General features: G+C 42.6%; 3 protein-coding genes across 3 annotated transcripts; 1 reads left to right on the top strand and 2 right to left on the bottom strand.

Annotated features, from left to right (window-relative positions):
* Positions 1-8: 8 nt before the first annotated feature.
* Positions 9-4578, bottom strand: uevld (UEV and lactate/malate dehyrogenase domains). Its single transcript, XM_076732819.1, has 12 exons — positions 4462-4578; positions 3638-3722; positions 3492-3557; positions 3223-3386; positions 2991-3132; positions 2808-2902; positions 2611-2716; positions 2129-2299; positions 1861-2025; positions 1553-1637; positions 1273-1396; positions 9-1012 (listed from the first exon to the last, which is right to left on the bottom strand). Exons 1-12 carry the CDS (start codon positions 4501-4503, stop codon positions 848-850), a joined length of 1410 nt encoding a protein of 469 aa, XP_076588934.1. The 5' UTR covers positions 4504-4578; the 3' UTR covers positions 9-847.
* Positions 4579-4617: 39 nt separating this feature from the next.
* spty2d1 (SPT2 chromatin protein domain containing 1) lies at positions 4618-9896 on the bottom strand. The gene is made up of 6 exons (XM_076732818.1): positions 9301-9896; positions 8911-9028; positions 7200-8774; positions 6158-6317; positions 5976-6053; positions 4618-5607 (listed from the first exon to the last, which is right to left on the bottom strand). Exons 1-6 carry the CDS (start codon positions 9361-9363, stop codon positions 5517-5519), a joined length of 2085 nt encoding a protein of 694 aa, XP_076588933.1. The 5' UTR covers positions 9364-9896; the 3' UTR covers positions 4618-5516.
* Positions 9897-11747: 1851 nt separating this feature from the next.
* Positions 11748-21080, top strand: tmem86a (transmembrane protein 86A). Its single transcript, XM_076733266.1, has 3 exons — positions 11748-11878; positions 18223-18487; positions 19135-21080. Exons 1-3 carry the CDS (start codon positions 11858-11860, stop codon positions 19560-19562), a joined length of 714 nt encoding a protein of 237 aa, XP_076589381.1. The 5' UTR covers positions 11748-11857; the 3' UTR covers positions 19563-21080.
* The last annotated feature ends 5267 nt before the right edge of the window (positions 21081-26347 follow it).

Genomic DNA, 26347 nt, shown 5'->3' with positions numbered 1-26347 from the left:
ATGCATTTATGATTGCATATATTTATTGCACACCCCACAAAATCATGTAGTCTTACTGTACATATCTTAGGTTCTAGCTGTGCAAAGTATTTCACACAAAGTAAACAAAAGTAAGAACAAAGGCATCTTCAATATAGTGTCATTTCACAAAGCTTCATCACGTCAGTGTCATTAAATATGGAAACGGCACTAAGACGGCAAATAAGGCCATTAAAGTGTATGAGCTGTACTTCATCAATAAGGCAATCTATTAACACAACACCAGCGCCATGAGCTATATGTAATATAAACACCTCGTACTTCATCTGTCAACTTGATTTTCTCAAGAGGAATTAAAGAATGGGTTAGTATAAAAAATACATTATTGTTACATGATCACGCATCAAAGTCGTCAAGGCCAAATTCAAAAATATAGCTTGTCAAAACTATGAGCATCATTACATGTGAGATGCATTTGCATAGAATTTCACGGCTTTCAAAAAATACAACAGTGCATTCATTTAACATGTTCCAAACTGGGAGTGAGAGGAAGAGAGTAACTTCGTTTAAGTACAAAAACACAATCTGTACATTGATATTTCTGATTACTTTTACCCACACTTAATACACAGTATTCAAGGACAACATAGAAACAAATCTTATGATTAAATTCTGCATATTTAAGACAGTCATTTTGTCCATAACTTCAATATCCCAGTCTCAAGTAGCTAACTGAAACTGCATTAAACTCCTAAACAGAACAGGCAGACTCCGTCTACTGAGGGTACATTGAGTGGAAAACCGTCGTACCAGTAAGCAGCTGCTTCTCCCAGACTGGTCAGTTAAGCCAAAAGTGCAATAATATACTTCATATCCTGAGCTGACTCATGAGGTTAGAAAGGGAGGTGACGCTGTCCCGCAGTTTGGAGTCCTCCTCCTGTCCGAGTGACACTCCAGCCAAGCGTGTGGAACCGTTTGATCCCATGCTGCACGGCAGGCTGAGGAACACCTCTGTACCTATGCCACCCCAGCCCTAAAGCAAACACAATGCAGATGAACATGTTTACCTTAACCACTGTCACTGCCTTACCACTGAAAAAACAAAAGTTACATCCAGGCAAAGGTCTTATAAATATGGATGAGACAACCACAACTTCACCTCAGTGTCAAACACTCATACTACTGACTTCATACACGTAGGGAAACAGAAACTGAAGTGGAACAGAGCACGTGATAACAGTGAGGTTGACGGGAAGAATGCTACTGTTTTAATATGAGACACTGTGGTTCTACCTGAGCCAGCGTGGAGACAGAGTGGGTCTTCTTCTTATCTGTCAGGACACTGTTTGTGATGTCAGCAATGGACAGACCCACGGACCATGACCGCTGGCCTCGATTCTTCATGAGCTCAAACGCTCTGCCAGCACAGAACAATGAGCATCAGGAAAACGTAAAAAAAAACCCATCATGAATTGGAGAAGCGTGATCAAAGAGATGCGAAATAATTGTTGGTCACAGCCCCACTTAATTCAACAATCGTTCCACTCCAGGTCAAACTGATTCATGCTCGTACCTGTCTAACAGTGGTTTGGTAGAGCTGGATCCTGCAATCTCTGGCCGCACGCTGGAGCTCAGCCCAGTGTTACTCATCACAGCAACTGCAAGACAAAGACATCGACAAGCTCAGTCAAGTGCGTCATTTACAAAGTGGAGAATGGAAAGAGCACACGCGATGAGCCGGTCACGCAGCATTACTGCGTGAGCCAATACAATGCAAACCAAGACAAATAAAAGTAAGGTGAACACCGAAAAGACACCAAGTGAAAGAAGAATGAAGAGCGAGAGCGAGTCACACATTCACACTGATCCTCTCTGGGTCACCTTTGTTGTCTGAAAGCTCTCCTATGACCCACGCTTGTTTGTGAATGTTCAGGTTAATATCCAGAATGTGACTAAGTCGCTCTGAGTCCAGGTTACATCCTGCTCCGATCACCTGCGTTGGCGGCAGGCCACTCTGCCTCCAGGCAACATGGGTCATAATGTCCACTGGAATTGGACAAGAGAGAGAGCAGAGTTGAGGGTTTGTAAAAAGGTTAATGAGCAGAGCGGTCCGTTACTTAGAGGGAGTGTCTTCTACTGCAGCACCGACCTGGTTGTGAGGCAATGAGCATGACTGCGCTGGGGCTGAGACGCGCCAGATTTGGGATGAATCCTCTGTACAGGTCCACATTAGTCTGAACCACGCTTGCATATGACTGCTCACTGCTCCATGCGTTAGCGGTCACCACCACCACCTTGGAGCCCGCAGAGGCTGAAAAATCTATCAAAGCAGAGTCATCGGGAGTTAAATTCTTCACACATCTAACAGCAACCCTTGTAGAAAAAGCCATAGCTCTCAGTTCAACCCCGATGTTTACACTGTTTTCTGTTATCCCTCTGACGGGTCAAAGTTCAGAGACAGCTACAGCTGATTGGGATTCAGTGAATGCTTGCTGTCCCAGAGGCGAGTCATCAGAGACAGGCTCCCTCAGCACAATGCCAGTCAGCCATGTTTGAACAATGTGACATCAGTGATGACTCAGCCAAGAGGCACTTCCACATTACAGTGAGACAGTGCATGACGTGACATACCTCTGGATACCTCAACATTGGGCAGATTGAAAATCTCCAGATCTGTGCTGCCGCCTTTGGTGGAACTCTCAGCAACGTCAATGAAAACAAGTTTATCCACTTTGCACTGGATAAATTAGAAGAAAGAGATCAAATCAGAAATCTGAGAATTTGACATTCTAATGCTTGTAAAATATACATTATACATCTATAATTACCTTGGATAAAATGCTCATCACTGATGCCATTCCTAAGTCTCCTCCCCCAATCACTGAGACTTTGTTGAGAGGTTGACTGTGATGTCTGACTGTACCTGAAATAGACAAGAGTTAAGCTAACAATAGCACACGATTATCTGATTACTGATCATCAACAGCAAAGCTGCGTCTCAAGTGAAGCACCATCATTGATCTGGAGATTTGAGACAAAAGCCAGGAGGTCATGAGGGTCTTGACTGCTTCCTGTGGTCTTTGAGGACAGCGGAGGATCCTCCTCAAACTTGGCAATCATCTCAGTGAGAAGACCCACCACAGACGACTTGGGCTGTTGCAGAGCAGAAAGAAAATGATTAAAAACATCTCAAAACGTCTTCTATGCGATTTAAAATTTCACTCACAAAGCATAAAACCTTACATAATCCCAGCTGCTGAGGCCCGGCAGGAAGATCCGTCCTCGAGCATCCACGTGCTTGCCCTCCCTGATGACCATGTTCGGGGTCGGTCTCAGGAGGCATATGGGAGGAGTGAAGGGGAACGAGTCAATCAGCCACAGCTGAATGGGGAAGTTGTAGGTGTGGCCTTCAGATAAAGATGCTGACATCAGTAAATCACAACGGTCTCACACGTGACATGCTGAGTCCCTTTCTGGACTGGACAGTCTCTGGTGTCAGAGGTCAGACTTACCTCCATACTTGACAGGGAGGTTACCAATTAGTTTCAGGAGATCTTTTTGGGTGCTGTCCGTAAATGCTGAAATGGACAACAGTCAGTTCTCAGCAATAAACACGTGTTGCATGTAGAGGTCTCTGAAGAAAGACAGAAGAACTCACTGTATGTGCCTGTGGTTGGCTTCATCGCAGGGTAGATGCGATGGATCTTCTGCAGCTCCTCGACAGCAACATCATGGAATTTGTACTAATATCCGGAGGTAAAAAGACAGACTCATGTGTGGCTTCTGGGATGAAGGCGTTTATATACAGTTTATGAAGGGCTGGATGTGTGCGCATACGCATAACTAATTTTTTGTAAAGAGGAGAGGTGTAAATCTACAGCTCTTTTTCATTTTGAGGGTTTTTTTTTTTTTTTTAATTTATCTTAATCATCAACAGTAAGATGCATCAGTCTGTCCAGGCTCAGTAACAGGACACTGCGACCTCTTGAGGGGTTCAATAGACCATGTTATCACGCTGCTGTCCATCACACTTTTAAATGAGATGTCCAGGACACTGATCAGATGCTAAAGCCCCACAGCAACACAAAACATTTGAGCTCATCTGAATTTTAACAGCAATTATTGAACGATAGAATGACAGAGGGGTTGAGTTAGCTTTCAGCCGCTATCCTTCGGACAAATCTGTTCTGTTTTGGCTGTAACTTTATGAAGCACTGAGGTGGACTATTCAATAATTGATTTGTTTGGAGGGGAAATAACAGTAAATTAGCTAACAGCTAGCAGTTCGTTTTCAACTTAAATTCTATCATATTTCCGTGTTATTAATGTTTTCCCACAACGATGACCAGAGCTGGTTCAACCAGTTGGTTCAGAGTGACAGTAAGTGACATAAAGTTAGCCGGCTATGCTGAAACCGATATCGATACCAAAACATAATTAATTAACACGTTTTTAAAACTAGTCATCTTGAAAATAACTGACCTTAGAGAGAACCCGCTGTACTTTCTCTGAGCTGAGGTCCATCAATTCAATTTCAACAAAACAATGACACGTCTCTGTAACTTTATCCTCTTTACGACGGACTCCCAACTTCTGTTGTAAAAGCTTACTTCCGCAAACTCTCAGCAATGACGACAAGCCCCTCCTATTTTAAACGTCACTACGGCAAGCCAAGAGGGACGAAAAGGCTCGCGCATACACACCACACTTGACGCTGTTGTTTGCGCCGCTATTTCTGCCTGTTGCACTCAGTCTATGGTTACAGACAACGTAACAGTCATTAAGTTTCTTTCAATTAAATACCTAAATTTTTAAAAATCAATTAGAAACACAATTCCACGCAATATATAAGCAAGTAAATAACATCTCATTGCTTTCAGTGACCAGAAATCATATCATCCTCTACAAGTGACATCATACTTTGAGAAACACTGACATTAATTAAATAAAACCCTTTATGGAATCATTCTCTCAAATCCTTTTAAAGACAGGCACACAGCACATCAAGTGGTAATGTTTTCTGCATATTCAATTGATTTTACAATGAAAGTTTGTTTGGAAAAATAAGCAACAACTTCTGCTCAAAAATAGCATGTTATTGACACTTGAGACTGTATGTCATTGTTAGTCAAAAAAAAAACAAAACAACATACTCTTCCATATTCATATTTTCTCTCTGCATCTCAGTTCCTTTGAGAGATTGGGACTGTTGATAGTGTAAACCCTGCACTCGGTGGGAGAAATAAATAATATAATAAGGAAAATGTGAGAAGTTTTCATCACATCCTAACACGCTAATATCTGAATCATTTGTGCATATTTTGTTTTTGACTCTTTCAGGTTGTCTTTGACGAAAATTCTTCACTTTCCCTCTTGAGCCAATGTCATGAGTCACTCCACGAGTTCTTTGTCCGAACATGGGGAGAGGGGGCAGCAGAGGTGGACACAGTTAGCGGGCTTCATGAGTTGGTGGACCCTCTGTCCTGTCTGTTTGGAGACAGTGTTGTTTTTTAAATCATCTCCACAGCAAAGGGGATTCACTTTTTCTTTTTCCTCTTGATATCTCTTTTTCGCTCCTCTTGGTCTCTTCTCTCCTCCTCCAGATCTTCCTCCACTGCCATCCTCAGGCTAAAAAGGAAAGCAGAGGGACACAGAAAAATGTCAATTCATGTAAAGGTGTTAAAAAAAAATCACAGCTCTTGAGACAAAAAGTGCATAACATAGTGTTAAAGATACACGATCGAGGATTTTCATAAGAAACAATGTATAGACTCACATAAAATGAATCCCTTCTTAATTACTCTCTAGAAGAGTGTGGCAGTGTATGGACTTTGCTGTGTTAGTCCCTTTTCTGGGCTGCCATCTTTAAGCAGTTGCAGCAGGGACTTCACGAAAAGACACTAAGAAGTACGTGTCTAACAGGAAGCCACAAAAATGGCGGACACAGTTCCTGCATAGCACACCTTTAAGGACTGAGAGGTGTATCTTGGCCTTACCTCCTCGCCTCCTCTTTCTGCAAATCCCTCCAGCTGCTCTCCATGAATTTAAGTGCATAGTCACTCTCATCCCTGTATCTGAGGAGGTGAAAAGCAAATGTTTTTTTGTTTTCTTTTTATAGAATTTGGCTTACCATACAGTGAAATGACTTGTAACCAAGACATACGGGGACAATGCTTACTTGTTTCTATCATAGCCGAAGATTTCCTTAATGTGCTGGGAAACCACCTCTTCGTCTTCACCTCCATCATCGATAAAATCGTCCATTTCTGAGTCGTACTCGTCTTCTTGATCCTCATATTTTCTCTTGTATGCAGAGGTGATGGGTGGTAGCATTGTACCTGGATAATGAGAACAGAAATTCATCTTCGGTATGCAGCTTTTGCATGAAAGGGGACATTGGGTCTTGTTTGGGGAGTTGGGGAATGTTAAAACTAACAAGCGAGTGATGTGAGAATTACTGAGTTTACCAAAGTTGATTTCACAGTAAATTGTTAATTACATTTAAACGAGGTTTTGTTTATCTGTGTGAGAAAGGTGGCCGCTCTCTGACCCAGGAAGGACAAAGGCTGCAGAGTGTTGCTGACACACTTCATTCAGATTTGGCAAACAAACCCTTTGCCCTGTCGCACTGACTGCGTTGTTTCAATGTGTTTGCAGAATGTCAGCAACTGTTCATTTATAACATTATATTAAAACATGCGTTCCATTGCAAGTGTTGTGTCACGGTGTTCGTTGCAACGTGTTGCTAATGTGCATTATGAGCCAGACAGGAAGTGCTTAAAGTGAAATCACATACTTGGTACATAGCACTTTGTGAATACAGGTGCAAATACTTAACATGGAAATTTCTGTTGCTTCTTTATCTTGTTCTTAATTTATGTGTAAAAACTGCTTCAATGTCACACATTAATGCAGTTTAAATGATTTAAATTCACATGAAATGCATGAACTTTCTGAAGTTTTTGTTCTGTTGCCGGATGCCCACAGAGAGTGTTTCTGTGGGAGGACTCAGAGCACAGGATGAAGGCCATGTTAACTGATACTGTCGAGTGATATCCCTGAAATATCTGTTTTATCCGTGTTAGAAGCTTTATCTGTACAAACTTTGACACTTTGCAATGCTGTATTGAAATATGTTGTATAACTGAAGGGCAGTACGACTGAAATGTGTACTCACAGCAAACAATTGACAAATCCAGTTCTTTCTCTCTGGTTCTTACCTGGTGGTCTGTTCATCATAGGTCTGGGTGGCATTCCCGGTCTTTGTGGCATCCCGGGTCTTTGTGGCATTCCGGGTCTTTGTGGCATCCCGGGTCTTTGTGGCATGCCAGGTCTCTGTGGCATGCCTGGCCGAGGAGGGGCTCCCGGTCTGGGCCCACCAACATTCTTGGATGAAATGGTCTCTGACACCACAGTACACTTGGGTCTTCCAGGTCCTGATCCAATGCTGAGGGTCGATCGTCCAGGTACTGGTCCTCTGCTACCAGGCTGTCCAGGTCCAGTCCCTGGAGGTCGGGATCCACTACCTCCTGGCTGACCTTGCATGCCCCTCCCACCAGGCCTGCCCTGTGGGATGCCACCAGATTTTGTCTGGAATGTGCCTCCAAGCCTTGCCTGAGGTTGGCACTCCGCCTTAGGAGGGCCACCCGATGAAGGTCTCAACACTGACTTTCCTGGAGAATTAATTCCAGGTCTTAGTGGTTCTCCCTTTCCATACTTGTGGCCTCCGGCTGTAGGTCCCTGCTTCAATAAGCTTCCCTGACTAGGCCTTGTCTGTTGGGAGGCCCCATGTTGAGATTTTTGGCCTGTTAGAGTTGTGCCAGGAGGCCTGGTCCCTGGAATACCTGAAGCTCTTCCTTGAAGTGATGATGAGTTTTCTTTTTTCAAGCTAAGGTCACTTGAGGTGCTAGATTTGTGGCTAGATGAGGGCTTGGGGCCCCCTTGTTTGGCTGAAACCTGAGAAGACGTGGCTTTTAAAGGAACTTTACTGTTTATGGCACTACATGAACTCGACAGGCTTGTCTTGGATCTGTCTCTATCGCTGTGAGACATCTTGGTTCTATTTCTTTCTCTCTCTTTATTGCTTATCGATGTTTGGCGCAACTTTTTTCCTGACCCACTGGGCACACTTGGCTTATCTGAGGCGGAGTTCTTTTGTGGTTTACAGTTCTTCTGCTCCCTCTCTACGATGCCTTTTCTGACTGAACTAGAGCTAGACTGGGACTTGCTGTCTCTTTCTCTCTCTGCCTTTGGGTCTCGGTCTTTGTCCTGTCTCTTAGCCTTGCGCTCCATCTCCATTTCCTTTATCTCATCAGCTGTGCGGAGCCTTTCTTCTTTTTTCACTGTCTTGGATTTTACCTCAACTGGCTCAAACTGCTTCTTCTCTGCCAATTTGAGTAAGTCTGCAAAGTTCATGGGAGGTGGAGCGGGCTTGGGTGGCCCACTGGGTTTTTTAGAGGAGGGCTTGCCACTACTCCCACTGACACCTGTGGATTTTCCTGGTCTCAGCGGCTCTGGCTCCTGATCTGACTCTGAATCTGTCTGTTCATACTCATAGTTGTCCTCATCATCCTCTGGGTCAATTGAGCTATTCCTAAATCCCTGCTCATTCATCGATCTTTCTTCCTGCATTTCTTGTGCTGATCTCCTCTTCTTTGGAAGTGGTACCACTGGGATGCCATTGTAGCCTCTGAAATTGTCCTTAGTTCTGGAAGCCATGGCTCGTGCTTTACGGTCTGACTTCAACTCAACCCTCTTTGCTAGGAGTTCCTCCTTCTGTTTCTTAACTTGAAATTCTTTAAAAAAAATAAAATAAAATAAAATAAAAATATTAAAACAATATAATAAAACAATCAATGAAGAATATTTTCTGTACAGTGAGTATGCGACTATCAAACTAATAACTGATGGACTTAATTTTGTTATTGTCACCTTTCTTTTTGGTCTCGTGCAGTTGTTTCTTCAGAAGTGCCTGCACAGCAGCAGGATTTACACCTTTCGACTTTGGGTCCTTTTTGGGTGGTCCAGCTTGTAAACTGTATCTCTTCTGCTGTGAGAGGGACATACAATGCATGGACATTTACAGCTCACTAGTAACTGAGTAATCACACAGCTCCCTTCGTCATTTACAGTACTCCAGTGTCCTAACGAGAAAAAAAACAGAAAAACCTTTTTTGTCCATCACAGAGTAACATGTAGCTACATGATCAGATCCCCACTGACAGCTGAGCTGGCATTTGTCTGCTCGCTAGGTTATCCTAAAATTCTCACTTAACCGTTTATCTTGAGTGACTACAGTGTAAGTGACAGTCTTTAACTTACTTGTACGCTGCTGAGGCCCTGGTTTTGCGAGGCGAGATCCAATATATTATCAAAGTCCATCATTTTGGCAGCAGGTGATGCAAGCTGGCTGAAGCGAATCAAGCGAAACTCCAGATCCGAGAGTGCTGTGTGCTACCGTTAGCGTCTAGCTAACAAATCTGATAAACTGTTTCGGGGTTAAGCGTTAACTAACCACACGGCACTTCGATAGCTCTGACGGAAACACTTTCACAAACACATCCCATAGGAAGAAAAACTGTAAGTTAAACTGTTAACGTTACTTTACTTCATCATCTTACGTGAACGTTAGCACACGCTAGCTAAGTTTGCTAACCATACGTTAACTGTCGCTGGCCAACCAAGATGATTCAAAGACGAACGTGCCCGTTTGCGATGATGTAACACACCAAACTAAGGCCAGATCCATCCACAATATTCGTATGATTAAAGATCACTAAAAGAAAGATACTAAAAACTCAGCCATGACAAACACCGGGTCTTGGTGGAGACTAACAGCGAGACCGACAAATTAAAGGGTCCAGAGAGTAGTCAGAGCGAGAGGAGTCACTTGTGCGTACTTCCGCCTTTGTGAGATTAAAAAGCGTCAGTATTATACAGCAAGGACGATATGTTGGGTTGGTGGTGGGTTGAAAATACGTTGCTAGACAACAACAACAACAACAACAACAATCGGCTGCAGTGAAGTTTTAATATTTACATATTTGTAGGAAAATGCGAAATTAAGATTTCATAAAATCATATCAACCTAGTATTGTTCTATAATGGTGACAATCCACTCTTATTTCATATAAGTTCAAAACGAGAGCAGAAAGTACATATCTTAATGGATTACAAGGAGGAGTTTGACTTGAAAATTTAACATCAGTGAAAATTAAGTTTATCTGGCTCGACAGCAATGTTTAACATGTGAAAATATGACAATGCATGTGACACGGCAAACACACGGCTCTGAAAAAAAAAATGTTAATTATAAGTATATGTAAAAGGGTAATAGTGAGCAAATCAGTTGTTAAAGTACACTTAACATTTAACAAGAAATTGAAAATAATCAGCCAGATTGGTGTTCATCAGAGAATGTGTATGTCTAACAGATTAGGCCTAAAACGACTATTCGCTCACTAAATCGGCTCCGTTAATGTAACGTATTCCCTGTTTTATGCATGACTTGCACTTCCGCCTTTCACCCACGATTTCTTTACGCAATGTCCGGCCGTCCAAAAAGGTTTTTTTTTTTTTTTTTTTTAAATAAATTTACATTCATAGACCACATGATGTCGCTACCACTTATCAAGAATACTGGAGAAGTTTGGTCTGAAGTGTACCCAAAGCAATTTTCCTCCCTCTTTTCATTCCTCTCCCATCAAATCAACATTTTGTGCAAATACTTGTTATGTGAGGCAATTAACCAAATGGATATAGGCTACTATAACTGTTAGAACTGTATAGTGAAAGGATTTACGGTAGATCTTGCAGTGATGCAAAAGTGGCAATGCCATAATGAAACAATGCTTAGTCACAAGTAAAGATCCTGCATTCAAAATTATAGCCTACTTGAGCAAAGGTGCACAAGCCTTATCAGCAAAATGTAGCTCTACTTTATCAGAAGTAAAAAGCTGTCATTTGGCGCAATGTCCTTTTCAGGGAGTTACATTAATATATACATGAACACACTATATAAGGGCATTCACACAATAGGGAATTTTAAAGTAGCCGTTCGAGGTGATACAAATTTTAAATAATTTCTGAACTTTCTCGATGTAAATATTATATAACATAATTTAGTTGGAATAACAACTTAAATATTTAATTTTTGTATATAGCATAAGTATAGTATTTGAGTAACTTTTCACCAGTGGTTGAGGTAAGTTTTATGTTAAAAAATAAATAAATACATACAAATTAAGACACACTAACCATATACTTTCAAATGAAACCATCCTACTGGTTTATTCATGATACAGCAGCAACATAAAAAGCAGAGAGAGAGACAGACAGAAAAAAAATTAGAAAAGGAAAAGCTATCATCCAATGATGAACTCAAATTTCAGAGCTAAATTGTATGTAATGCAGGAAGCTTCCAGTCAATTGATTTTAATAGAGCAACATTTCAACATTTGTCAAGCTTTTTTGTCTGTTTTCTAGCGTTTAATCTGATCCTATTTCACAGAGGATCGTCAGTGCACACGGTGAAAAATAAGATCTGAACAAATGCTAGCAACAAGCTCCATGTCTGTAAAATGTAAATAAAGGCCATCTGCTCCGATATGTAAACAGCAGTCTGGCTCCTCCTATCCGCGTGTCCCTGACGTCTTTGCCCGCCCCCTTCACGACAATTCTCTACCTCTATTGGTCAACAGAGAAAGCCCTGCCCACGTTACGGCAGGCCTCTCGCCTCCTACTGGACGTCGGACCGCCCACCGGAGCGAGGACAAAAACAATCGGCATCCCCCATACAGAACAACAGACACAGGAGGACCTAAACCGACTTTTGACAATAAATATCTTTTAAACAGACAAGGACACCAGCGAGGAAGAAATGGTTTCCCCGGTAACAGTGGTGAGTAGCAGCTCCAAACCAGCGTTGATATTTGTTACACATTACACATGAATAGTAGTGGTAGCTAGTTTAGCCACATGATAACAACACTTCCGAACATAAAATAATACGTCCATATTCACGTTTCCATCATTGTATGTGAAATATCGTCTGTTTCGAGTTCCCAATTCAGTGCCAAATGTTTTATTGGCGTTGTAATTCACATCTTGGCATATCAAACTTTGTCTCCGAAGGCCAGCGCATGCTCTTTAGGTCAGCATCTAATTAGCAATAAATAAGAAGACATGTCTGTTAAAAATATTGAGCCAGGTGTCCTTGGACACACACGTTGTTGTCTCACTGCCGTTATTTGACAGTGTTCATGTGTATGTGTCGGACACTCGAACCAGGAACTTTTCCGCCGCTGTCCGTTTTCTTGACATTTTGACACGTAGAAGTCGCGACCGTACACGCTGTCCGTCCTCAGTATTCCACTTATAGAGGGACGTTTCCACAAATTTCCAAAGGCAGCCCCTTACAAAAAGAAAAGCAGTCATGTGACGACCTTTTTTGTCTTTTTTTTTTTCCTCTTTCCTGTACCCTCCAGCAACGCATGCGCCGAGCAGTGCTCCGCTGTGGCTGCCTTTCTTTTCATCTTCTTTGCTGTGCTTTACATGGACTCTATTGTTTAGCCTACCCGTTAGCTACATAACTGACCCAAGTGTCACTGCAGGAAGTTGGCCATTTTGACCAAAAAATGTGACAGCTACATGAATAATTTAACCCCTCCGAGCATCCTCTTACTTTGACAGAGCTGCTATGAAATGTTACCCCATTTGCAGGGGCCATGTAGGATGGTGTGGTGTAACTTGGCCTGTGTAAACCCTGATGTGTAGCCTGTGTGACTGCGGTGAGATGAGCCTGTGTGGAGGAATGCTTTCCACACAAACCAGTTGCTGTAGTGACGATGATGCTGCGCAGGTCCTGGGGTCGCAATAAAGCCTGTCACCCAGCATTGCAGCGAAAGGGAATGTAGAGGCTGAGATAAAACACTGTCGGACAGTTTGGTAGGACATACAAGTATCTCCCTTAAATTAGATTGTATGGGAAAAAGTGGGCAAGCAAACAAAAATCAATCAATTGTCATCAGTTTCCTTATAATTTAAGTTTAAAATTGCTGCTCAGAGGTGAAGTATATTATGAAAAGGGATCATTAAACCATTCGATGCTGCTATAACTCTATTATTACATCTCCTTAAAGTGCAGCTATGTGTAATCTTTGTTTTTATTTCAGAGTCTGAACTAGGTTTTGATAAACACTGCCACACTCACATGCCATCTGGTGCACAGACTGTTGTGTGCTCAGAAGGTAATTTATAAAGTTTTTCCTGCAGATGATGCAGAATCAGCTAAAATGTGATGTTTCAATGTTTAGTATTCCTATGGGATTCCTTTGTGTGCTGATATTGTCCCATGCTGTACTGTACAGCTTGTCTGCACCTGACCTCAGCTTACCCTTGGAGTTAAAGCAGCTGTAAGGAAGGAAACAGTGTTGTGTGATGCTACATAGAAATAACGCTGTCATATGACTCACATGCCAGCTGTTCCTGCCAGGACCATACTTATGTTACACTTCCCCTCTGCCAAATTGCGCACACAAGAGTGTACAGGTCTTTCATACTGTATGATTACAAGTATAATGTTTCTCACACTCAGCCAGTGTATGTCCCAGAATGGTTGAATAGGTGTTCATCCTGGCTGGGTGTATTTCAACGCTTCAGTGGGCTGCTTTTCTTGGTTCTTGGTTGGTGCAGAAGCATTAGCACCTAACAGCTGCTTGTTCCTTCCTGGACGGCACCTACAAGACAAGCTTTGGGGTCAAATAAGTTTCTGATAATGTGCAAAACATTTAACAATATTTTTTGATACTGTTGTTGCTTTGGTTTGGATACCAAGCCACTTTGGAAAAGACAGTCATTGCATCCCGTTCCTTCCAACAACAAAAAACCTATTGCTTGTTAGTGACCATGCAAATACAGTCAATCATTAACCATATTCTTTAACAGGGGACAGAGGCAGGTGTCTGCTGTATGTGCCACAGCACTTTTGCAAACAGTATTTATTTATAAGCTGATCTTTCATACAGCAAGATGATAACACAATGATTCATTTTGTTTGCCTCCCAAATGAGGCAGCATGTTCTGTTCTTTCATGCTGTCGACAGCTGACTGTCAGCAGACATAATATCCCCTTCAGTGTCCCTGTGGACCAACTGATGCCTCAATCAATGAGTGGAGTAGGTTACAGCTGAGACGATACCCTGCCATAAAACCCCAACAATCTCATTCAGGTGCAAATCACTGAACAGGCGGACTAGGCAGAGCCTTAGAGAAATAAAACCATTACACCCACTGTGGACCAGTTTATGATTTCCACCAGGCAATTAGGCCGTCTTAATAATTTGATGCAATCGCTTTTTAGCTTAATGCGATAGGGAGGCATGTATTAGAGAAGAACAATTATATCAGACATTACAGCAATAATAGTAGGTGATATAACAAAAGCAGTGATATTCAGCAGACGTTGTCATAGTTTAGATTCAAGTATAAACCTGCTTCATTTTTAGAGTTATTATTATTAGACATTAAACTAAATGAGCCATTTGTAATGTTAACACTGTCCGGCTAACAATGCAGTGAGATTATCTTGGGACATTTGAAAGAGTAGCTTTTGTGTGCTTTGGCATAGGTGTTTGCCATGTACTCAGTGCTGCTGAATGAGGCTTGTCTCTCCTCTTACAGCCCTGGCCTCATTGTGTAGATACAGTAAGTTTACATGAACAACAATGGAAAGGGAAACTGCAAAGTATGGCTCACACTCAGCATGAACAGGATCAAAGGTTATGGGAATCTCTGACTTCCTCCCACCTCCCCCCCTGGAATCTGTATTCACCCTCCAAATCCCCTGCTAGACTCTGACCATCTATATATCGTTTCAGGGGTTATTTTTCCCACAGACAACAATCAAACTGTGATCATGCAGCATTGACCTGAAATATCATTGGGCCAATGTATCCTTTCACTGCGCTTTATTAAATAATAGATAGGCCCTATCTGTGTCGTGATGGTGCTTGTGAGCCATCCTTGAATCTCGGCAGAAATTTATTTTGTTTACTTGTGTCCCGTGTTGAAGTAGTGGCCTGATAAACAGTTATGATATTGGCTAGTCTGGGAGTGTTGCCAGTGTTGTCCTCTGCACTTGGCACCCATGCAGCCTTTAGTGGGATAGATAGACTCACCACGCACAAACACACACACACACACACACACACACACACACACACACACACACACACATTTTTATTATGTCTCCATTTGTTTTATGAAGGCCAGGCAAAATACATAATGGAGATCAGAGCAGTGCATCGAGTCACATTGTACACCTAGCTTCACTTTCACTTCAGTGGAAAAATTCCAGTCATGCTACTTGCATCTAGAGGAGACTGATGGTATCTTAAATGGATATATGCAATTGGGGTAAGCCTGTTGTTCCTCTTCACTACTTTAGCAGGCAAACTTCAGAAGAAGAAGACTGAAACTGCCCTAAGTTGTTTGGATTTTTGTTGTTTGGAGTCAGAAAGAAGCCATAGTAACAGCTATTTATTTATTTACTTTTCTCGTTGAGATTAAAGATTTCTTTTTCTTTTTCTGGGCTAAGACAGGCAGCAGCACAATTACATAAGCTGCTGACCTAAAACAAGCATGTAACAGATTAAGACAAAAACAAGGAATAAATGACAGAATCATCATAAAGTATCAAAAACATTCATCAACATTCAAAACACCTACAGCTAGAGGTCTTTGCTTCCAAGTCATTTAAAATCACTTTAAATGCATCCAGTGAGACCAGCTCCAGGTAATGTTGCAGCTGATTGAAAGCAGAGGGAGCCGCATGCTTAAATGTCCTTTTCCTCAGTTCAGTACAGACATTAGTAGGAATAGATCCTGGCAGCAAGGACAATAACTTCCCATCGTTTCATCGTTTTTTGAAGGATGTAAACCTGTAAGCAAGATGAAAGTAGATCAAGAATAGCCTTATAAGTAAGAACATGCCGGTGTTTAAGTCTACAATTGGACAAGACAGACCACCCAACAATATGAAAAGAGCAATGGGCTTTAAAATATGTAATAAATCTCAGTGCTCCATGGCAGACAGTAGCCAGCGTGTGTAGACATTGTGAAGATGCATGCGTGTATATAACATCACATCGGTCCAGCACAAACATAAAGGTGGCAGCAGCAAGCCTCCTTTTGACCTCAATGGAGAAGCTTGTTTCAAATGAGTGATCAGCTCACAGTGAGGCCTGTAATGATTAATTTCCTGTTACATAGCACTGTTTATATAAAGAATCGAGCTAAAAGTTGATAAGCCTAAGTCCACTGAAACATGTACAGAATAACAATGGTAGTAATAAAAAAGGACAGGTACAGAAACAGGAAAACATAGAAGGTTATATGAAAACGGTGCTGAAGTTGTCCCTTCAGATTGTTCACTAAAATCCCTGGTGTATTTAGAAATGGTGTTCCACAGTTTGGGAGCACAGTTGAAAATGAAATGTCCAGGTTTTAGTTCGAGGCACGTACCAAAGCCACAGTGGAAGATTTGAGTGAGCGTGAAGGAACATGAAACAACAGGGTGTCTGTATTCTTGGTCAGTCCATACTATTTTCAGAGCTTCATACACGCTACAATCAGATCTTAGTGATGCCGAGAGCCAGTTTACACCCTCAGTGTTCAGTGTGTCATTCCTAGAAGCAGGACTTTAAGAACATTGTGGTTTCTCAATAGGATTTTTTTTTAGCTGCCCCATGGCAATATTTCAGAGATGAAGCAATGCTGTTTTGGTCGCTTTATGATGTGTGTTTTAAAGCTTAATCACTGCAGAGATAACACCTCAGCTAGAGTTTTTTTTTTTTTTTTTTTTTTGTCTGATCCTGTGTGAACTTGTGTCTCAGATTGCTATTGTTTTCCAGCGGTGTTCGCGACACCGGGGCACTCTGGAGGTCACTCCGTTTTGTTGAGCCGTTGTGCAATCAGATGGCTCCGCTTCCTCCCCTCCTCCAGGAGCATAAACCATATGAACTAGAATGACCCCTCATTTTTTTCTCACCTCCTCTCCTTCTCACCTCACCCCCCTACTCACTTGTCCACTCCTAAATTCAGCTGTCATCTGAATGCTAGTAACCTCATCTCACTCCGTGCCCCCCTCCCCTGAAGCTTCAGTTTCCCATGCTTCCTCCCCCCGCCTCCTTTCTTCTGCCCTACTTGCTTATTTTTTGTGAATATAGCAATTGGAGCTCTACATTTACTTGCATCGTTTTCTCTTACCACAGAATGTTTGTGGAGAGGGATGCAAAATGGGCCACTGGAAAATAGTCATGTGAGACATCAAATAGCAGCCCAGTCTTTTCAACCTCTTCCCTGCTGCACTATGACCCTGTCTACATCCTCCCCTCCCTGTCTCCTTCGTATCCTCTTCATCTTTCCTCCAGTGATCTCAGCTCTAGCGAACCCTCACTCAGTTCCACTCCCTCTCAACTCAACCTCTCCTTTCTTCTCCCTCTTTGATCCCTGGGGTCTTCTGCCTTAACCCCACAGAGGGATACTCAGGACCATAGGTGGGTGGTCATTCTGGAGGAGTTGTGAAACCTCCTTCTATCCCTGCTCTTGTGTTTTTTGTGAGCTTGTCAGGCCTCATCTATTTGGATAGAAAGAAATATGACTGGTAACACAGTTGGAAAGAAAGTGAGACTTGAATATACTGCACAGTTCTCAAGAACATGAGATACAGAGATGAAGGTGAAGCAGAGGAAGAGAGGAGAAACAAAAACAAGATGGAGAGAGAGTCACAAACGAAGAGAAGAAAAGGTTACAGGGAGTCAAAGGGACTGTGTGGGAGCTCTTTGCATTTCCCATTCTGCTCGCCATTTCTGCAGTTTCACTTCAGCCACAAAGCACGTGCATGTCTGACAGTGATGTAAACTAATGATCACACACAGCAAGCCTGAAGACTGCTCCAGTCCTAACCCAAAGCGCTCTCCCAAATACCAAGCACTGAAAATTTGCTGCTTATGTTCCCTTTTTTAATTCAACACGTGGGACACTGTACCTCAAACACACAAAGTGCAGCCTGTTCTGAGGTTTTTGCTTACTGTGATATATTTGAATAAGATTAAAGCTATTTTAGTAAATCTAGTGTCAGTGGTATCACATTGTTCGGATTCACTGTAACAGAATCACCTCATGTACACAAAGTGCAACCAGCTGTGACTCAACTAAAAATCTCAACATTTAATCTGCTTTCAGGTCAAGAGTGAAGGCCCCAAGCTGGTGCCATTCTTCAAGGCAACCTGTGTATACTTTGTCCTGTGGCTGCCCACCTCAAGCCCATCCTGGTTCAGCGCGCTGATCAAATGTCTGCCCATCTTCTGCCTGTGGGTGTTTTTACTGGCACACGGCTTCAGTTTCCTAGGTGCTCACTCCAGTGCCCGCAAGATCTTGGCCGGCCTCATCTTCTCTGCTCTGGGCGATGCCTTTCTCATCTGGCAGGAGCAGGGCTACTTCGTGCACGGTGAGGAGAAAGCTCATACACTTTGTTATGATGTGTCATCTACAGGATTAACATCTTTCATGTGGATTTTACATGTTCGAAGGATAAATCAGGTTTATTTCAACCTGGGTCTCACTTTTGTAGCTCTGGTCATCATTGCTGTTGGTGATATTGTAATATTGTCTGGGAAGGTGAAAAAAAAAGATCAATGAGGTGAAAAAAAAGACAGCTGGTAACAAATCTGCTGTAAACATCCATCATGGTTTGCAGATGTAACCCCTGGTTCAGCTTTGACCTGCCGTACTTACTGTTGTAGATACAAGTTTTCCCAGTGAGTTTTCTGAGCTTTTCGGTTTCACCTCCATATAAAGTAATAGCTAATCTGACAAAACTGTTGTCTTATTTACAAGCTGATCGTCTGACTGTTTATTAATCTGCTGTTGCAATGTTTCGTAACCAAAAGAAACAATGGCCAAACCTACAAACCTAAGAGCTGAGTGGTTGAGCTCTCATATGTACATGTGTGAGCTCCTTATCACTTCCTAAGGTGCCATGCTTCAAGCTTTAATTCATGATTTTTGCATGAGGCTTTATTATACATTGAATAGACAGAAAAGATGCTACTTTGTCTGGCTGTATTTAGATTTACATCATATAATGTCCTACAGGCCTTCTGATGTTTGCCATCACCCACATCCTCTACTCGTCCGCCTTTGGGATGAAGCCCCTTAACGTGTCTGCTGGCCTGATGATCACTGTTGTGTCCTCTCTGAGCTACATGCTGTTGTACCCATACCTGTCCGGCCCCTTCACCTACCTGGTGGCTGTCTACATTGGTCTGATCGGCTTCATGGGCTGGAGGGCCATCGCGGGCCTGCAGCTGGCCAACGACCTGTGGACCTGGACCAAGCTGTCCGCCTGCCTGGGCGCTGTGCTCTTCATGGTCTCCGACCTCACCATCGCCGTCAACAAGTTCTGCTTCCCTGTGCCCCATTCGCGTGCCATCATCATGGCCACCTACTACGCGGCCCAGATGCTGATAGCACTGTCGGCCGTCGAGTGCCAGGATGTGGAGGTTGCCAGGAAGAGAACATGAAGCACCGCGACGTCCTCAGTGAAGGTGGCACCCCCCCCACCTCCGGCCCTCAGTGATCATGGACACATCTCACTGCCAGATCCCCAAACCCTAAATCCTCATCTCAGTGTGGCAATCCCACACTGTTGTTACCATGACGACTGGTCCACTACAGTCTCTACAAGGCTATCACCCTACTAGCCCACTTGTACGGTAGTCTCACACCAGTCTTCTTACCATGAAGGTAACACTACGGTATGAGTGTTATCTTCAGCCTCTCCCAACAACAGTCCTACCTGCCTCCTCCAATCCTAGAACGGCTGTCTCTCAACCTAGTTACCATGGAGACAGGCGTAGTAATATTAATCGGCTATATAGAGAGTATTACTTTACTTTTAAGTCATATGTTTTAATTTAAGGGGAGCGTGTCACTGGGGACCTTCAAGGAGTGTATGTGGGAGAGCGATAGTGTGTGTGTGTGCACATTTCTGTGTGTTTGATTAACACTCTTACCTCGCTTTCCACACAGTCACCACACTGACTCCCAAGCGCACACATCTAATTTATGTGGTCCAATAATACAATTTAACATCTTATTTTTGTCGTTTGTTTTGTTGCTGAGACCTTGTTAAAAAGGGAGTGTTGTTTTTTTTTTTTAACTGACTTGCCCACGTTTGGCTTTTCGCTCTCTGTCACTCTGTGTTCCCCTAAATTAAGGGTGCTATTCTTAAAGTCAGGAGCATATCCACACCTGTGTTTATCTGCAGTCCCTTCCATTTCAGTTACAACAACCACACTGCCTTTGTTCACTGCGCTATTTAACATCCTCAACAAACCCGCACCCGGTTTCTCCGGATGAATGAATTAGGATGCCCTTGAATAACTAGATGTGCACAGAAAGAATGACAGAGACGGAAACAAAAAAAAAAAAAAACAATAAAGCAATGAGGTGGAAAGGCAAGGAGGGAGAGTTGCGTGACTGCTGCAACCACAGCGTGTTGCAGTTTTAGTAGTGAACACTTCAGGAGACTGTTAGGAAAGGGTAGGTTGTTTGTGGAAGCTCGATCTTTCCTACAGAGATTTTATTGACGCTGTCCTGCTGTCACAAAGAGAACACAGTAAGCATTGTAGTCACAGCAGACCGCTGCACATTATAACACGCTGTACAGTGCAGCTGCTTCTCCTCTCCTTCAGTCTTTCAGGCGTTTTACAGTGTTTTGCGTGCCAGTTTTTCAGAAATGTAGGTTGCAAAAGTCGACACACTGACACACCTGACACCTACGGCCCCTGCTGGTTTAGTTATTAGGAAAAGTCCACAGGGTTCTTATTGCTGGACGGGATCAGCCGACCCATGCTGTCACCGGGACCGTGTTATGAGGACTGAAAAGAAAGGGCTATGTTACTGGCAGGAGTCTTTTCTTTTTTTGTTTATCAGCTCAGTGTGTGTCTCTGGGCCTCAGAAGGCGTTCAGTCACTCATAACGACGTGCACACAAACATGCACATAAACATACACTTTGCCCCGGGGCAGCCTGACTTTAAGAAAAAAAAAAAAGAGAGAGAAGAGGAAACTTGACTTGTCATGTGAGGGAACAGTAATCCCATTATTCCCAATAATTCCCTCTCACAGCACACTTCATCAGCTTTAATCCTGCAAAATCCACTGCAGCTGATCCCAGGCAGGTTGGCTGATACTTCGTCTTTCATCTATCACACATTTCCCCCCTCTCACCTTTCATTTGTTTCACCCTCTGCTAACGGTTTATGTTCGGATGAAGTGTCTTACTGAATACTAAAGTACACTGTAACTCTTCCTTCAGACGTCTGCATGCTGTGTATGCTTGTTTTGAGTGTGTGTGAGAGTGTGTGTGTGTGTGTGTGTGTGTGTGTGTGTGTGAGTAGTTAATATCTGCATGTACCTGTGAAAGGTGAGAACCAACTTAAGGCCAGAAAAAGCTGTGAACCATCATAGAGGTTGGGTATCTTTAATGTACTGTATTCTCACAAGGCTCGTTAACTGTCTTCATACCGTTCACCTCTTGAGATTTGTAGCCTCACCATGTGTTTTATAGCATGTGCTGTCAGTTAAGGATGACTTTAAGGTAGTATTTGATTACGTACATTATATTCCATCTGAGTTATACCTATTATTTAGGCTTCATTTGACCTTAACAGTAACAGTGGACATGCCTTCTCTTGACTATACCTATTAGTATCTACCCGTTACCTATAATATTGCTAGGGTTGCAAAATTCTGTGAATATTCAAGGTGGCAACTTTCCATGGGAATTAAGAGGAATTTGTGGGGAAACAACAGCAAATAATGGGACTAAAATGGAAACACAGGGATTTTATGCTCAGGTTGTATTTACTGTGTCATATGCAGATAGAAACAAACCTTTTTACCATATCATAAGAAGACTCTCTGAACACGAATGAAGGGACATAGATGAATTAAAACCCCTCAGTTAGCGTGCTCAATCAAGCTACATCCCACATGGTGACAACTAGCCAGAAAAAACTAGCAGAAAGTGTTAAGTTAGAAACTGTAGTTTGCGTGAGGCTACTGTCTGCTGGTTCATTCAAATATCATAAAAAAGATCAAATATATTCACTCCAGTAATATAATCAAGTTTTGATTGACAGCCTGTCGTCCTGTGGCTCAGACAGTGCAGCAGTGCTGGCAGTAGTGTGGGCAGCACCTGTGATGGGAGGATGCACTGTGCAGGCAGAGGCTTGAAATTTTACTTAGTTCCTATTTAATGGGATGCTTAAAAATGATCTGTACCTGTGATGGAAGGGTGCGCTGTTGTATGTAGTGCATGCTTACTACTCAGTTAGTATTGCTTTTTTATGTGTATTTAAAATGTACCTTTTATAATGAAATTTCACAAAAATTCCCAAATTCCCAAGCTTAACTTCTCTTGGAAATTTTCTGGAAATGTACATACCCTTTGCCACGCAACACTGTAGAGCTCCCTGGCTCTATGATTAATAACACTAAACTCAATTTTATTACAACTGTGCACTGGCCATTGAAAGTATTAAAAAATAGCGAAGAGTCAGGTCTTGCTGTCCACTGGTCCAGTCCACATGCACCTTAACGTGATATGTAGTGCTGTATACAAAACAAACAGACATGGAAAAGAAACAGACCCATGTCATGAGTTCCTTCTTCTGGGTCAATGACCCCTGGAGCTGTCAGCAAAACACCCACATACGCACAAAAAACCACACACATCAAAAATGTGTTTATGCATCACACCAGCCACCATGACAGATCTGCAGGCAGACCGTGGTGTTGACACTCATCGAGGTTTCAGTTTGACCAGCAAAGACACTCACACATCTATCCCTGTCTGCCGCTTTGCCAGATAGTTCCTCAATCCCCTTTTGGCCCGTCAGCTTGTCAGCACCATATTTCTGCTTTGTCAGTCAGAAGTGTTTCATCAGTGCGTCTGCGTGACCACTCGTCTTCTGTTCCATGTTTTAATTCATCCTCCCCGCGCTGCTGCCTAAGTCCCACTCCGCACAACTCTCCCTCTTCTCATTTCATCCACCTCGCCAGCAGAACGTGTGCTGTCAAAAATTCATATAAGCCTCCGTGCTGAAACACACCCACGGAGACTCGCTCGCAGACCTGCATCTTTCCGATTATGCTGTCTTAAATCAGGGTTTAATGGAGGACAAGGAAAGATGCTGGTTACAATGATTGACTAGTCAGAAGTGAAAGCACGAGGGAATGACGAGATTGAGTCAAGCCGTCTTACTCATCCTTACTATGTGAGCAATTTATGTAAGCACTACTTTCTTTGTCTTCTGCCACATAAAGCATTTTATTCCTACGCTCCTAATGGCTGCATGGTGGATGACAGGCTTTACTTTGAAGGATTTCTGAGATTATTCTTGTTGGCCAACCCACACTGTGGTAAATCTCCACCAGCGGTAGTCTGTAAATCAAGAAATAAATACCATATTGAGGGAGGAAGTTGCCTGTTATTATGCCTATCCGGAGGATTTGGTTTGAAACTTTAACCGTTTCTCCTCCATCCTGTTTATTTTTATTTGACTTGGGGGCGCAGATAACCAAAGCTGAAAGCATAATAGAAAAATGATCTCATGTCACTGAGGAGAAGCATTAGAGCCCTCTCATGTAACCCTTTGTTTTGCAGGAGGCAGAGGTTCCCCCTCTGGAGAGTGCATTTGGCCCTCCACTTCGGAAGGAGGTTATTGTTGAGCGATACTGTAGCTGGAATTAGGTGAGGAGGTGAAATATGACTCACAGGGGAAGACTCCCTTTACATCCGGCCCATTAGCTGCCATGCTGCCGCGACAGATGGCAGGCTAGCAGATGCCTCTCTTTACCTGAGCCTGTCAACAGCCCTGTTGTTCTGAACTTTGTGTGTGCAGACAAAAGGGACCTGAAAGAGCTGTGGGAAGGCAGTATGGTTCGGCCTGCACTGTGAGAAAGGAGCTGGAACCAGTAGCTGTCGTATTAGAGAGAGCCCATGGTTTCACTCGGCCCTCAGAATAAGTTAGCACTTTTCTCTCTTTTCTCTTGTGACCTTTGCTTTGAAACCTTTGCTGTTAATGTGCTGTGCCCATTATCACACAGCAACATTCAAAGCATAGAGCTGTAAAGTTTGTGTATCTGTACCCATGCATGACAAGTAAGGGGAGATGAATCCTCCATGTCAACACTCACCTGCAGTGATGGAGAAGTACTCACGACAGGTGTTTCGCTGACTACGACTGACAATCCTCCCACATCAGTATGAGCCGATTTAAGTGTGTAAAATAATGCTGAACCCTCCCTTTGTAATGTTAATCTGAATCTACTGGTTGCTGCACTTTTCTGTACCCAGTAAGGCCAGTCAATCTTGCTTTCAAACAGCTTTAGTGTTGAAACAGAAGAGTTGTTGTGCACTGTATTCTTTAAAATATATGCTCCCATTTTGCATTTCTTTCTCTTAAGGGAGAAAACAGAACTTATTGTTTTGATGCTGACAGTTTAAGCACAAGAAAGCGACACATCGACGTGTGAGAGAATCAGCATTTCTTTTTCTTTTTTTTTTTTGAAAAAGGCATTAATTGCTCTTGAAGTGTTACAAACATTTATGTATAAATTTTTAAAAAAGTGTTATCCTTTTATTTGCAGAAAGGCAGGCCCAAATGGTATTTTTGCCTGCCATTGTGGAAAAAACTGGGTTTGTTCATATCCCAGATTGTTTTATTCTTATTGAAGGCCCATTGCAATGCATCATTTGACTTAATTTTGTGAACAAATGTTTTTTTTTCCTCTTATTTTTATTCTATGATATACTTTACCTTGTTGTCCTTGGTTTTCACTTAATGATTTATTTCTTTCATGACTGTAGAGATGAAATAGTTTCTTTGCTGTAGTGAAACTGCTATGAATGTGAATATCTATGGGAGAAATAAATGCAATTACAATGCAATATCAACATGACATCCTTTGGTCTTTTTTGTTTGTTTTGTTGTCCAAAATGTCAGCTGATATTTGTAACAGTTCAGTGTTTTGTGATGCTACTGAAGCTGTTGGCCCTCAGCAGCTTTTAAAGTGCCATTAAGGCAGAAAGGACTGGAGGACAACAGAGAGCTCTGTTCTAGTAACTGCTGCACTCTATAGTCTGGCAGAGGTGGAAAATGTGCTTTCACCAGGCTTTAACCCTGTAGAAACACATCCACACTGCTACCAATGCTTCCTCTTTCCTTCTGTCTGCTTTTTTATATCCATTTTTTGCACACACACACACACACACACACACACACACACACACACACACACACACACACCTCATAGTTCATTCCTGTAGGAGACCTGCCAGTTCTCTCCAAATGCGTCTCATTCATTTGCAGCCAAGGTCTTACCATCAAAGAACTCCAGTCTTCAGGGAAAACGAGGCATATCTGTAATGGCCTTTAGAAAAAAACAGGTTTGGTGACACATCTAAAAAATAATGAAATCCAATGACATGACACTGAAATAAATGTGAAAGATGCTACAATTATCCTGCTGTCCTACCGTACTGCTCCATTAAAGCCATGTATCAGAAAACTTGTGTGTCTCTTAGGTTAAGTCATCAAAATGCAATGTGATGAAATGTCAGTGAAACTGATCTGAATTTTTGAGCGTTTAGTTTCCTTTTGGTGCAGCAGCGTTTAGATTCTGTCACATACCAACACTGACTGTTGAAGCTTTCACTCCTGCCACCTTATTGTGCCTCGGCTGAGCAGTAAGGAGGCGGAAGGGACAAGTGACGTGGATTTAGTGCCCGTCAGTGCTCAATTGATCTGAACCTGGCAACCTTAAACTGCCAGTCTCCTTGTGGCTCTATAGAAATTGAGTTTTTGTGAGCCAGCACAGTGACGTCAGGATGGAGAGGAGTCGTAACCCCTCTCTGTCTATTTGGCAGCTCCTTACCAGACCACACTCACTCTCTCAAGCAGCAGTAGACCCGTCAGATGCAATGCCTATACTGAGGCTGTCAGGCCTCTTTAACCCGAAGGAAGCCTTCACACAAAGCGGTCGGAAGCTATTAGGACACTTTTTGTTGTGTTTGTACACACTGGATTTGAACTGAGCCCTCTCAGTGAGGTTAAAGTGTACTTCCAGTTCAGAGGCTCAAATAAAATCTGTTTTAGACGAACAGCGTCAGACTTGTAGCCCTCTTCTAGGCAATTTGAGGGCAGTGCAGCAGGACAGTGATCTAAAACTGAGAGACTACCGGTATTTATAAAAAGGACTACAGCTGCTGCACAGCTCATCTAATGTGGATGATAATA

Source organism: Chaetodon auriga, chromosome 6 (assembly GCF_051107435.1).
Source record: "Chaetodon auriga isolate fChaAug3 chromosome 6, fChaAug3.hap1, whole genome shotgun sequence".
NCBI classification, from domain to species: domain Eukaryota; kingdom Metazoa; phylum Chordata; class Actinopteri; order Chaetodontiformes; family Chaetodontidae; genus Chaetodon; species Chaetodon auriga.
This window is presented reverse-complemented; position numbering and strand designations above follow the sequence as displayed.

What these genes read in the sequence shown, in the direction of transcription:
- tmem86a (XM_076733266.1), top strand. Translation starts at nt 11,858, where the DNA reads ATGGTTTCCCCGGTAACAGTG. An exon ending in TGGTTTCCCCGGTAACAGTG is followed by an intron (nt 11,879 to 18,222) that starts GTGAGTAGCAGC and finishes ATCTGCTTTCAG; the next exon opens with GTCAAGAGTGAAGGCCCCAA. An exon ending in GCAGGGCTACTTCGTGCACG is followed by an intron (nt 18,488 to 19,134) that starts GTGAGGAGAAAG and finishes AATGTCCTACAG; the next exon opens with GCCTTCTGATGTTTGCCATC.
- uevld (XM_076732819.1), bottom strand. Translation starts at nt 4,503, where the DNA reads ATGGACCTCAGCTCAGAGAAAGTACAGCGGGTTCTCTCTAAG. An exon ending in GCCAACCACAGGCACATACA is followed by an intron (nt 3,558 to 3,637) that starts GTGAGTTCTTCT and finishes TGTCCATTTCAG; the next exon opens with CATTTACGGACAGCACCCAA. An exon ending in CCTCCCTGTCAAGTATGGAG is followed by an intron (nt 3,387 to 3,491) that starts GTAAGTCTGACC and finishes CTTTATCTGAAG; the next exon opens with GCCACACCTACAACTTCCCC.
- spty2d1 (XM_076732818.1), bottom strand. Translation starts at nt 9,363, where the DNA reads ATGATGGACTTTGATAATATATTGGATCTCGCCTCGCAAAACCAGGGC. An exon ending in GCACGAGACCAAAAAGAAAG is followed by an intron (nt 8,775 to 8,910) that starts GTGACAATAACA and finishes TTTTTTTTAAAG; the next exon opens with AATTTCAAGTTAAGAAACAG. An exon ending in CAGAAAGAGGAGGCGAGGAG is followed by an intron (nt 5,608 to 5,975) that starts GTAAGGCCAAGA and finishes TTTCCTTTTTAG; the next exon opens with CCTGAGGATGGCAGTGGAGG.